This window comes from Siniperca chuatsi, linkage group LG1 (genome assembly GCF_020085105.1).
Source record: "Siniperca chuatsi isolate FFG_IHB_CAS linkage group LG1, ASM2008510v1, whole genome shotgun sequence".
NCBI classification, from domain to species: Eukaryota; Metazoa; Chordata; class Actinopteri; order Centrarchiformes; family Sinipercidae; genus Siniperca; species Siniperca chuatsi.
The window spans coordinates 30,671,214-30,685,732 of NC_058042.1; the positions used below are offsets into that span (position 1 = coordinate 30,671,214).

General features: G+C 40.5%; 1 protein-coding gene across 2 annotated transcripts in view; it reads right to left on the reverse strand.

Annotated features, from left to right (window-relative positions):
* The window catches only part of cdh8 (cadherin 8), a 93,537-nt gene that overhangs the window by 55,043 nt on the left and 23,975 nt on the right, over window positions 1-14,519 (reverse strand). For both annotated transcript variants that reach the window (XM_044200753.1, XM_044200744.1), the window contains exon 3: window positions 2,648-2,942. In XM_044200753.1, the coding sequence (XP_044056688.1) occupies window positions 2,648-2,942 (295 nt within the window). The remainder of the gene's footprint in view (window positions 1-2,647; window positions 2,943-14,519) is intronic.

The following is a 14,519-nucleotide window of genomic DNA, read 5'->3' on the forward strand; positions in this document are numbered from 1 at the left end:
TCCTTCATTTCCCATTAACCTCTATGCTCCTTCGCACACAGGAAACATGGCGACCTCAGTGACCCATGTCACATATCTCATCCGGCTGTGGGGACCGCTTCCTATGGGGGATGGTGACATTCAACGAGGGGGGTTTCTATCTAGCCGTAGTCCTTGACAGATAAAAGGTGGGTGTTGATATTTGTCCCTGGTCTCACTGATATGGCGTGGATACACTCTTGATAAGCGAGGAGCCGGTAAGACACTGATGAAGTCTGGAGTGGAACTGACAAGCTCTGTAAGTGGATAACATCGCCAAGAGACCTAGCCGTTATGGTCGGGATTCGATTTTTGATTATTCGACGGAGGTGGCTACTTGCTAAGCAGAAATACATCAGTACACTCAGCACTGTCTGAACGCAGTATCAGATGTAATGCGGCATCTCTTAGCATGTGCCATAATTACATTTTAATGCTTTCCAGTTTCACGTCGCTGTGAAGATTTGCTCATATGCAGTAGACTTCACCAACCATCCGTTTATTTTCTTCTCCCTTTCCTGTGGACTTTATTAGTTATCCAGTGCTCAGCACACTTCCAGTAATCCACTGAGTCCTGCACAAATTCTCATTTCAGCGTGATAAAGATGAAACGCCGCTGTAAAGAAACCGGCGATTTATGAATATGAGGCGAGAGAGATGAATGACTTATTGTTTGTTCGTCCAGAGCGTCTGATTCTTCCCATAATGCCGCAGCACATGAAAACTTAACAAGAGGAAAACTAGTCACTGCAAGAAAAGGCTTTCAAGCAAACAACTGAGCATTCGTGAATGTTTAATTAATCAGTAGTGACAAAAGGGAACAACAATCAACAAAGAGATGCCGATTTCCATTTCTTATGCATTATTCCCTCTGGCAAATCACAGAGCGCTGTCAACTACCACTTTGCTCTCTACCCCATCACTATGGTTGTCCCTGCACTGCACTAGCAAAACCCTTGGAGAGCTACATACATTTCAACTGAGATCCAAAACAATGAGCAGCAGGGATCAAGTAACGGAGTTCAGACAACAAGAGTTCACTGTTATTCTGTGTTTACATGGATTCTTTTGAATTGTGTTTTGTTCCTTTTTGCTTCCACCGCAGCAGCAGAAGCAGTTAATGAGAATCAGCTGCAATGATCATGAGAAGCTGAAGCTAAATCACCGTTACCTCAAAGAACTGACGCGAAGGCTGTTCCCTACAGATGGGATTTACCAAACAGATTCCATTACATACCTAACACCATCTGCCCTAGCATGTTATGTCAGCTTCGTGACAGGTAACAAGAGGAAGCTCGATGAGGAAACACAATAACAAGCGCATACCGCCCAACAACAGACCTCAGCACCCTCGCTGAACTCCTCCAATGTCAAAACGGCATAAAGACACAGTCTGATCTCCTTTGTGATACTGATGGAAACATTTTCAACACGATTCATACTGCTCTGGAGTCAGTGGTAAGGCTCCCCTGAAGAAAAAACAGTGTACTGATCTACTTATAGACTTTTGCCAATCCTAGATGAGCAATACATTTAAATTATTTGATCATCACACAGTGGTCATTTAAATGCATGGATGGAATAAGAATGTGAATATATGAATATATTAGCATACAGTAAAATGGAAAGTGTTTGCAGTGGTTTGTGCACCAGTTTGTGGGGGATTGAAGAATGGTAGCTTGTGGCAGTTAGCATCAGTCAGTGTTGTCAAGCTAAGTGACAATGTGGTGTAAATGCAAACCCTTCATGCTCTTATTTGGCTTCTTTTGCTTCCTCTGTGATTGTACTAAGTGCTTGAATCTTGAATTAAAAACTATCCATGTACAGACATTTCTAAAGTGAGTTTGTTAAGCTGTACTACTGTTTCTGCTCCTAGTTCCTTTAGTTTTTGACGTATATAAAATCTTACATTCTGAGCATTCTAATGTTTCCATAAATATTTGATTGTGGTGATCATCAGCTTATATCACATAACTGACTGCACACATGAAAATGTTAAAGAATGCAATTCCACATTTTCCCAAATGCTCCACATCATAAGGAAACGTGGCCCTTGATCTAAACCAAGTGGAGAACAGCATTTCTTTATGTTTGCCAGAAGGGCAAGTGTTGTATCTACATATGCTGATGTTGCTGTAGCATGTCTGAAATGTGCTAATGGTGCTTTTTCAGCTTCTGTAGAATTCAAGTTGTGTGTGAAAGTTTTAGAATGGTATTTCCTGCTTTCCTGATGTGGTGAGTTGTTTCATTTTACAATATGAGATTGTATGGCTCACGTTTTGCATTTTGTTAGTCGGACTTCTTTGCGAGCGGGCTGTTTTGCAGAAGATGTGACATTAGCATTACGCAGCCTCGCTAAGAGTGTGCTGACATTGACATCAGTTTGTTCAGTTGCAGAACTGAGCTATGGGTGAAGTGCTAGGGATTTATTATTCTTGTATTTTCATTTGCCAAGATGGTCATAGGAAGTAAGCATGTAAACAGGCGTACTCATTTCCTCTTGTTCTTATTCACTCATTATTTTTATGCAACAGTCCATTAGAGATCAGCCGTCTCAGAAATCTCCCACACTGATTAGGCTGCTGTGTGCGACAGCAACCAGAGAAGAAGTCTATCTATTGTGACTCACCGACAGCAGACATTTCTGGAACAGAGGCTCGGTACGGGCCTTCAATGAACTGCGGTGGATTGTCGTTAATGTCCTGGACTTTGATGATGAACTCGGATGGTGGCTCCAAGGGCTCGTCTGTGTCGGCATTAATGACCTGGGCTGTTAGCGTGTACTCGGCCTTCTCCTCGCGGTCCAGCCTCTTCATGGCGTGGATGTCACCTGTTAATTCGTTGATGGCGAAGATGGTGCCTGCCCCCTCCCCTGCTAGGACGTACTTGATGTTCTTGCTGCCCACATCCAGGTCTGTGTGCAGCTGCAATCAAAAGGAAAAGACAAATAATAGATAAAGTTAAAAGGTGAAGGAGAGTCCTCAGTTTGATCCCACTGTGTAAACCGAGACTCAGCTTTAATGAATGCAAGTTGATATGCTCAGCAGATTCTAAAAGTTTTTTACCGTGTAAATGTGGATAAGTGTACATATAACTGAAATGTGTTGTTTTTGCTGTTGTGCTTTGCGGCAAGTAGTGTAGCAGGGATACTAAACGTGGCTCAACATAGCCTACACTTTGCTAAATGAGGCCCGTTGGGGACAATAACTTTACAAGTAGCACAGGAAATGGACCTTAGCCTACATTGTTGCTCGTTACACATCGCAAATACATCATACAAACACACGTTGTTGGGGATATTGCTCCCTACAGTCTGGAATTCATAGAACGAAGAAGTGCTTTGAATGTGCATACCATAACACGGTAAGAACAGAAAAGTATCAGAATCCATAAAAAATTAAAGAGGAAACTCTGCACATGATGCTTCATGCTCACAAATAACTAGCCCCAAAGTTACTGGACGATACTGCATGTCCCTCATTATTTTTGTAATTACAGTTTCATTAGTTCACTAAAACTGCATTATGTGCTAGGCTGAGTGGTTGGCTCCCACTTGCCGCATGGGCTAAGTATAACTAATGAGTCTGACAATGCTACATAAGTCTGTTGAAACATCTGTGGACATAAGAGCAGGCAAAACCTTCTGCTGTTTCAAGTTGAAAAGGTAAATTAGAAGGGCAGGAGATACAACAGGTCAGATAGAAGAGAGGTCAGAACAAGAGAAACACCAGGGCTTTGACACAAGGGAAGCCAAAAACTTTTCTTTAATTCACATAAACAGACAGAGCACTTCTTTAACTTTAAGTTCTTTTATATAAGCCTCCTCAAGGTGAATGACTTTCAGAGGGGATGAGAGAGGCACTGAGTAGAACATTTACAAATCCACCAATGTTCAGTGTTGCTGTGACACGGCTGGCAGCCCTCTTCTTTTCAGTTTGTATTTTTTGTTAATATACATGCCTCCCAAAAACACACAGCCGCACACACATGCACACACACACACACACAACCGAGCACACAGGCATGCATCAAAACATCTGTATTCAGCAGCTTTAATTTCATTTCCTGCCAGTGTTTCAACAGAGATTCCTGTGGGAGCGTGGTTAGGGTGCAGAATAGCAAGGTAAAAATCTGTCGGTGAAAATCCCGACCTCTAAACCCCCCGCAATGTTTTTATAAGCCGGCTTTTATGCATATACTGTCTCGGAGGTGTTGTTTGCAGACACTGACAAAGCACATTCACTTAAATTGTCACACCTTGCACTTTTGTTTTCCTAATTGTGCCATCATTTCACATGAATGATGTAGCTCATTAACACAAATGCCTCGCAACATCCTGCACACTGAGAAACTCTTTAAATGAGCTGAAATTAATGATGGTCTGTCATTGTTTTTTTTATCCTATGTGTGACTTCTTGTGTGTAGTGGTAAGCCTGAAGCTAGGCATATATGACTGCATGTGTCTATGATTCACTCATAGGGGTGCAAATTGACTATTTTAGCTTGCGTATTGGATTTGGTTGTGCCATGTATCATGCATATTTTTAGCAACACATCAGCATTTTAATCCTGGTGGGCTTGGCACTGACACTTTTTCACCTGGCACTAATACTGTCAGGTGAGGTCACCCATGCACAAATGTATGCACAAAAATGTAGAAATAGGTATACATGTGTTCATTGCAGACTTGCTGTCAAGGTCAAAATGAACTGTCAAGCTCAACTTTTAAGTCGAAGGGAAAGTTTGAACACCTACAGTTCCTACACCTACTCAAGGTTCACTTACTAGCTTTTTTTCCAGAGCTTTCAACTGTAAGCTCAAAAAAGGCTAGTAATTGTCACCTTGAAATTACAATATTTTGCCACAGTCAAAATGTGTTAGTTTATTAGTATTAATTGATATAATCATTTGGTTTCATCATAACCAGGCAACTGTTTTGCCCTCTATTTATCAATCAAACTCGTATTGCACTCTTTATACAGGGTAGTACAATTCAAAATGGCTGACAAGTTGATAACAAGACAGTAGAAAACATAAATACATAAATGCTTGGCTACATGATTGAAAACCACGCCAATGCACATCTACCGCACAACGGGCTTACTGCTTTGAATTTTTTAGGGGATTGATTCCTCCTCTTATGAACAGTTGTAACATTTAATATTTTAATTAAGTTGCCACATTGTAAAGCTGTCTAGGTAGCACATGCCATGGTGCATTCTGGCTGACAAGTTAACAAAAATTACAGGTGGATGAATAAATGGCACACTGTGTGCTTTCTCATGAAAAAAAAGTGATGCAAGCAATCACGACTTTGCTGAAAACTGTCACTTTAACTTTTCATTACCTGAAAATTGAACCAAGCTGGCTGTAACCATCTGCAGTTTTCAACAATAATGTCTTCTGTAAATGCCCTGGTAGGCCCTTCCTTAGACAGCCTTCGCACCGGAGTGCACAAATGGTCATCAAAGAGTAGAGGGGGTCTGCCACCGCTCCCTGTCATTAACTGAGTTGTTACAGCACCAACAATCTGTGACATTGACTGTGGCATTCAGGAAACAAGCAGGTAATGGATAAAAACAAACTGTAGTCATGACGATTATGTGCTACCATGCAGACTGGAGTCACAAACCGCCAATGCAGTATTCTGAGCACAGGGTGAAGGAACGTTGTTTAGACACATAGATCATTGCCCTACATGTTTATTTCGTATTTGACTAGTAACAGTGGTAATATAGTTGTTAGTAGCCTGTTGTCCCTGGCTATAAAGTCTAAAGAAACCTTTCCAATCCTTGAATAATACTGGAATGCACTACGGCCGTCATGTGTAGTTTCATTTTACTTGTAAGCAAAGTAAACAGTGTGACTGCATTATTGTACGAATGTAAACAGAACCTATCATAAAGAGGGAATAATGCCATCAGTGAGTGCAGCATGTGTATACAGGCTGGTACCGTTATTATGACTCTTGCCTTAGCTGCCTTACTCTGCTGTTGACAGACATCCATATATTTTGAATCTGCAGTTCAGAATGATAAAGAAAGCGTTGGTGGACTGAAGAAATTATCCCGTGGCAGTACTTTGCAGTGCTCCCTGCTTCATGCCAGTACTGTTGTGCACGCCCATTCGCACACACACACACACACACACACACACACATGCACACCTCCATTTGCCAACCACAACTCTCAATCAGGGGCTGCATGGGACTGCTTATCCTGTCAGTGGAGGAGGAAATATGTCACTGCTGAAGATGAGCTTTTATGGCAATCACTTGAACAATCACTGTGTCTTAATGAGGAAGATTCTACAGATTCTACTCCCACCCCCAACCCCCCCGCCTCGGGCCTGGGTTCCACATACTTAAGTGTAGTCCTAGAGAGGGAACTAATGATTTTGCTCCTTGTCAGGGCAAATGGTAGTTAGGACATGTGCTCCTCCTATGTATGTACCAGCAGGACTGGAGAAGGAGCGAGAGGGAGGAGATGCCGTCACTGTGATGCAACTTGTCAGCTACTGTCTGCTAGAACAGACTGCACACAGTACATCAGACTGCCTTCTCCAAATTCTACCACAGTTAGTCATCGGTAAAGGTCAGAGATTACTTCTTTTGCTGAATTTAATCTGAGAAAACACTGTGACACACATATACAGTATATGTATATACAGTGATGGAAGAAGTACTCAGTTCCTTTATATGTCACCACTACAGCAATGTAAAAATACTCCCATTTCTGCCTTCAAAATTCTACTCAAGTATAAGTACAGAGGTATTATCAGCAAAATGTAACAGTAAATGTACAAGAAACAAGTACTTTTATTAATACAAGAAAATGGCCCCGGTGACTGATATATTATTATAAATGACATTATTGAATTGTTAGTACTGATGCAACAATGTGTACGTAGCATTGTACTGATGTAGCTGGTTAAGTTGTACCTTGCTTTGAGTATTTCATATATACAGTTACATAGTTCAGCCTGGTGGTGCCCTACCAAGGGGTCAGTTCCCTCCAAAGGGGTTGTGAGATAATTTATGGGGTTGGAAAGAAGAAAAAACAAAGTTCAGCTGCACAGATTTGTATACAGTTTTTGGACTTTGTCTCTTTACTTTTTTTTTGCGAAATATTGGATGTTTTTACCTCTTTGAGCCACAAACAATTATTCAAATGAAACCATCTGAGAAGTCTGGAGGGGAAATGTCTCTTTGGTGAAACTGATAACAACTAATACACATCTGAAACATATGAGAAGGGGCCCCAACGACACACTGCTTCTATGTAAGCGGTCACAAGCCAAAAAGGTTGGGAACAACGGGTTAAATCTTTAGCAATGCATTATGTTCATAAGCTTGATATATTTTTTTATGTAGAATCTTTATATGAAAAGTAACTAATAATTATAGCTGTCAGATAAATTAAGTGGAGTACTTACATGAAGTACTCTACATCAGATTTGTACTTGAGTATTTAGTTACTATCCATCACTGTTATTTATAATAATATGTAGCATTTGATGTCATTTAATGTAGCAAATGGTGCAAACTGGCAAAGACGTAGAGCAGCATGAAAATGTGCTGTATAATGCAACATTGTGTTGACTCTAAATGTCATGTTTGGTGCGATCCTGATGTGGTGAGGAAAATGATGACCAGACCACGTGATCATACTGAGGGGGGGTCATGTTACCCATTAAATATGTAGTTGATTGCATGTTGTTATGTAAAATGTATGGGAACCCCAAGGCCTTGTACTGTGTGGACTAGTTTACATAGCACCTTTTGTAGCAGCCAGATGTTAACCTTTCTGTATTCAGTTCACTTATTATGGCCCAGTTCTCCTCATCTGGTCAATGTGACCCAGTCTCACAGAATGAATCCAAAGAATTCATTCAAGAGGGCTTCATACTGCAATGAGGGATCAACAGGGGGTAATTCATTGCCAAAACTGGTAAAATTAGAGCTACCATTTTTCCCCATCTGTACAGCCTTAGGCAACTGTAGCCTAAATAGTTACTCCAGATAGATTCTGCTCAAACATCGCTGGAAATTAATTGTAGCTTCCTCCCATTTGTTGGATTTCGACTCTGTTAATTACACCTACATGAATAATCTGTAATTCTAAATATTGCAATAACATTTTGAATGTACGGAACAGATGGCGCAATGCATGATATATGATACACTTAGCTATTCTTGGAAACATTTTCCCTCCAGTCTGTCTCATGGCACATTGCGTTTTATCAAATTGGACAGAAAAGTTCCCTTCTGGTGTGAACCACAACAGGCTTTATTGGAGGAAATCATATAGTGAATATCCGTGGTGCTGGAACATTGGAAATGAAACGTTTCATTCAGAAATATTGTAGCCAGAAAGTCTGTAGGCTCCTCAACACAAATGAGGCCAAATTTAAAGGTCTTAAGTAAATGCTTAAATAGCTATAAGATGCATTCATTTTTACTTCTGTTATGAACAAATATAGATTTTTCTCATAACTCAGTTAGAATATAATTTTTTAAATGCTAGGTTATCTATTTGTGTTCCCTTGCACTGGCCACAAAGGAATTCAATCCTCGGGGATTTGTGGGCATCGGTTGCAACAATAATCAATATTGCTCTTCTGAGAGGTCAACCACAGTATTCATGGAGGCCAAAAAGGGGAAAGAGAGCCTTGCATGTTTTCCTGTTCATGTATTATCAGTGCAGGCACTCTTCCTTTATTGAAACAATGGGAAAGAGATGGAGTCATGACCCACATACAAGCAAAGGTGACGGTTTGTAATTGAAGCCAGCTCCACTCAGAAAAGGTACTGTAATTACAATCAGTACAGAGACTCCCAGTGTTATACCTTTTCCTCACAGCGTTGTTTTTCTTTTATTGGACAGAAAAGTGAATCATTGGCAAGCTTTCGCCTTCAGCTTTCATTCTGTTTTATTTTCCTCTTGGACAATCATGAATTAATGAGACAAACAAAAAACGAGACAATTTGTACTGGATATGTGTGCAATCTGTACCAAGGTCAATCAGGGCTAATGTGTTCTGTGCCCATCCCTGCACTTTGAGCAATGGCATATGTGTTGCATTCACTGCCACTGGCGCATTATTGCTTCTGGAGAATAAGTCAAAGTCAAAGCAGCTACCTTTAGTACAAGAGGGCAACACAATTAGATTTAGCCAGCCATGAAAAGCCTTTTGTTTGTGAGTGTGGATGCATGGGAGGAGGCATTTTAATCATAGCAAGGTACAGTGTCACCACAGAGAGAGAATGGGGAATAAGAAAATAAAAACAATTCTGCATAATGCATCCAGGCTGTCGGCTACATCAGCTCTCACTTCAAGAATGACCTATTGCATGCAAGCAATCTTCAGTATAGATTTTTGCCGTTACATGCTGTTGTTACAACAAGAGAGCATTAGACAATCAGTCTGTTCATTGGTCTGTGCCCTCACACCAACCTGGCAAAGGTAAATAAAAAAAGACGACTTCGGGTAGAAAGCATTTGTCCATTCATGGCAACTCTGCATGTGTCCTGTGAAAAGCTCTGCAGCCAGAATTAAGTCTGCAAGAAAAACCTGTGATTTGAGCAAAACAAACAAATAAAAAAAAAAGAAAGAAATGTTCTAAACAATAAAGAGTCAGAGCTGTGGAAATGTGTAAATGAGCTTGGCTACGGGGGCTGTGGCGCACATGCTGAGTGTTAAATAGAGGGAGATTTTTTAGCATTAACCTCGACTACTGTCATTACCCTACCTGTGGGCCCAAAACTCATCGGTATACACAGCATGCCGAAGGTGGGTTAGTGTGGAGGGGTGCAAAGCAAAACAAGCTTAATCAAGGAGCACAACAGTTTTCTCTTTCTGCTGTGCGGCTGACCTAATCAAATCAAGAAATGAGATTGATTTCACGAGGTGCAGATGGATCCCGTAGCAAGTCTAATTCAATGTGCCGGCTCTCTACTATGATGTGTGTTTTCTCGGTCCAGATGGTGCTGCTCGGGTTTGTAATTCATATTTCAACATTTTACTCCCCCTTCCTCTCTCTCACAGGTTCTTTTTTTCTTTTGCTCATAGTTTAACCACTGAGTAAATGAGTGTTGATTTGGATAAGTATCACAAACTCATCTGTCAAACATGTGATCCTGTGATCTTGTTAAATGTCACAAACAACACATGTGCCGACTGGTGAGCTTGATAATGTTGTAGCTTATGTTTAGGAAAGTAAAGCAGAGAAGGAGAGTCCTAGCCAGTATTGACTGAAAATGTACAGTATACTACAATGTACAAAATTATTTTGACTGAAATTATTACTTTTACATTTTTTGTTGGGAGAGTGTTGGAGTTCAAAGAAAGCGTTAACCCTGCGGACGGCCTTGTGTGTTTACAAAGTGAAAAAAGTATTTTTTTCTGTACACTCCCTAAAAGCCGCAGTACCACACTATAAAAATACTCCATTACAAGTAAAAGTCCTGCATTTCAAATTTTACTTAAATAAAAGCACAGACGCAGTATCATCAAAGCACTAAAAGTAAAAGCACTAATCACACAGGATGATCAACACATTTCAAAAGATTATATAATTTTAACTACTTTCTATGCTGTTAAGGTTGTTGTAATTTTTAGGAATCATATTGTATAAGTTGATCATTGGTTTTGTATGTAAAACATGTATATCTACTACTTCACTCTAAATATAGTTGAATAATGTAAAGATAAAATAATAAAATGGATCTAGAGTTAAATACAAGAACTATAAAACTGTTCTTAAGTAAAGTACTTGAATAATGTACTTCATCATGTTCTGCCTTTGAAAACTGGGTTGAAAAAAGGTTGAATCATGTACAAACTGTACCACATGTGAGACACTATGGACTGCGTGCTCTACTGTGAATCTGGGATAAATGAAACTTTAAATAATAGTAATGAAAAAAAAAACACCTAGTATATAAAAAAATAGTGAACAAACCTGCAGGGAACAAGAGTCATAATTCAGATTGTCTTTGCATTCCAATCAGCATGTTTCAAGAGGTGTTTCATATATAGTATATATAGACATGCACAAATTTCCATAATTGGAAGACATGCAGTGCAGGAGCCATTCTTTGGGGCTTATTCCTGTGGAAAAATGCGGATGTACTCCACAGCTCCTGTTCAAGCTGTCAAAGTCATTGTTCTCAACCCGAGAAGCCTTGCAAATTAGCCAGTTTCAATGCCAACTGCCACAGCTGGAAAGGCATGCATTGCTGGTGTTGAAAATTCCTGCAGGTATACAGTAAGTTTTCTGTATGGGAACTTGAATAATGGGCTCCGACAGCTTTTGTTTGTCCTGTAGCAAGTCTCTACTGCAGGCCCTTTCTTAGAACAGCACTGCAGGTTATAGTGTTATTATATTAATTGTTAATGTGCAATAAACGCAGGTGATCGGTCAAATCTTTGTAACTTTGAATGCCAAAATCGTCTCCATCGTGTAAGGACGGCTATCATATTCATGAGCAAGTTATGGACCGAGACCAATTGCTGCCAAAAAAAGGATCACGCCCTCTATGTGTAAAACATCTAAGAATAGGAGTACTGATCTCATCTCCAGTAGGATCAATAACCCGGCTACATTATTTTGACTAAGTATCTCTTTGTACATCAGTAGCTTATGCCAGCATCCAAACTTACAAAGAGAGGCACACAAAGGCTTTGCACGTATCTGCTGTAGTTTTTCCATATTCAAAGCCAACACATCTCTCTATGGGATATAGCTTTTATTAGGCAGGTATTGGAAAGCAGTATTTGCTCAGGCCTAAGAACAAAAGGCAGTATAAATGAGGGCTTCATTGGCTATATTAATAATCATCTGTGCCTTCTCCTTTGAGAGGCCTGTGATATCGAGTATCATTAGACATGCAAATAACAGCTCCATTTTCCCGTCCCTGGGATTAGGAAGGAAAGAGAGAAAAATGAAGAAGAGGCATGGCTGTGGCAGAAACAATTAAGCCATCCTCCTCGCGGAAGCACTTGGCAGCCGGCTTCAGACTGGTAAGGGGGGACAGGAGGGGTCCTTTGGCTAGGCAGCAACGTCAACACGCTTGTCTGAGTGAATGTGCAATTGCGCAGAGCATCGCTTTAAGATGTCAGATCACCTTGGAGTGGACGGCAGCTACAAGCGCAAGCACTCCTTCTGTGTGTCTCGATGCCACTATACATGTTTCACACTCTGTCTCGAACACACACCCGGAGACGGAGGGTGGGGAGGGAGGGAGAACAAAGAAGCAAGGAGCAGAGAAACAGACAAGAGAGAGGAGACAGTAATCTCTGCTGTCTTACGCAGCGGACAGTGATGACATGTTCCTTTTATCCCTTCCCTCACCCTACACGGATGACCATCGAGTGCATTCCCCCCAGCCTTCCTCCGCCACATTAGACAAATATCCAAGGCCTCTCTCGCTTACATAATCATATCCTTTGGCTTAACAGGACCAACTTTTACATCCCGTTGCACCACCCCAGTAGCACAAAACCAAGAAGCAGCAAGAAAAAATTATATCAAAGCCCTCCTGGAATGCCGCACTTGAGATGAAGTACAACTAAATATTTTCATACACTAAAGTAAAAGTCATTTACTCTTCCCTTCAGTGCTTGGAAAGGGGAAGTTGGCATGGAAATTGCCTCTCATAACCCATTTCCCTGATTCCCTTGTTACCTTCACTTCATTTCCAAGTTATCTTCATCTTTCCACTTCTTGCTATCACATAAAGCTACCAGAGATGGAAAAAAACTCTATCTTTGTTGGTTGAAAGGTTACATAAAGAAAAGTAAGAAAACAGGTTAGGCCTAGAGGGTATTGTAGCTGTACGATCCGGCGACTGAATTAAAAGTGCTTTTTTAAGACCAGTAAAAACAGGTAGTTTCTCTGTGTCCGCCTAAAAAAAAGAGAGGGAAAAAAAATCATTAAAACCTCAAATCTCAGTGAGAGACTGGGGATGACAGCGTGCAGCCCACTGAGTTCAGTCCATCATCCTGGAGACGGAGACAAGACAGTGAGTCAAAAAGCAAGAAAGTCAAAAGTGACTCCCTGAAATGCTCACGTCTCCTCACATCGCTCTCTCTTTCGCTCCCTTTCCTCTTTATCACTCTCTTCCTCCTCTGCTCTGGCTCTGTGTCTTTTTCTGGAATCGCCCGTCGGTAATGTCAACAGAGATTTCACGGCACGGTGCTGGTGCATCAGCCAGGCTCACATTTCCCCTACCTGTGATTTACATCAGAGAAGAGGCTCATGGGGGATTTTCCATGCCAGAGAAGGGAGGGGAGCGATGACGGTGGTGGTGGTGGGTGAGGGTGTGTGTTTGTGTGTGTGTGGGGGGTGGTGGTAATACCCTGGGGCTTGACGCAGTAAGGCACTCTAACAATGGCGGCATAGACCACCCAGCTGAGAGATGCTTTTACTGCAAAGAGTACCTGCATGACTGCATTCAGGCCCTGCTCCTTAAATGTCACCATCCTCCTTATATAGCTCACAGATCTGACTTATTTCCAGCATAGTTTGGAATGGCAGCACACACATTTGCGCTTGTCAACTTCAATACATGTATAGCATGTAATGAAGTTGTAATAGAAAGCAGAAAAACTGGTCTGTGGTTTTAGTGGTTTTTATTCATATTTTGGTATGGTAAAAACCCTTTGAAACACCATCTAGACCATCATGTCACATCAAAAATCAATGGTAGTAAAGTCATTTATGATTACTACCTCCTAAAAGGGTTTGATAATCTAAATCCAAATTATAAAAACAAACAAAAAAAACATTGATAATATATATGGGATTCAATTATAGGGAACACATTCTTCGCTGTAATACTAATAGGGAGACAAAATACAAAAAGTGTAACTTAACCTTAGTTAAACATAGTTTTTTGAGTTAGTAAATTATATGTACAGTTACTTTATATTACACATATTACAATTATTGATCCTGGTCCCATTTTATAGTGTTTATTACAACAGAAGTTTTTTTTTTTTCCTTTTCCAGAGAAAATCCAGTAATTCTGTCCACTTGACCCCAAAAATGTGTGAAAAGTCAGATTTTTCATTGAGATACAAATAGGAATTTGTGAAGGGGCCGTGTTCAAGCTAAAATTGGGTGTTAAGTTGTTCTTTAAAAATATTACATCCATTAGATATTGTTAAAGGGCAAGCTGGGCTTAAATTTAGCTCAATGTATTAAACGTCATTCAGAAATTTTCACATATGTGTTCACGTACATGTTCTGGAAATGTACAGGGATCCAGACATTTTGGAGAGAAGTGAAAGATGAAGTGGTCACCTTGATTACATATGATTTGGAATCACCTCCTTGTATATTAGCAACTGAGGTGGACAGTGCAAAAGGTAATGCCAGAGTCCTTGGAAAATTGTTACATGTAACAATCCATAAATTTTAGATTTCTAAAGCTGTGTCTTCAGTATAAGCTATTGGCATAAGGAGGTGTTGATAATAATAAGTTATGGCAACCAGT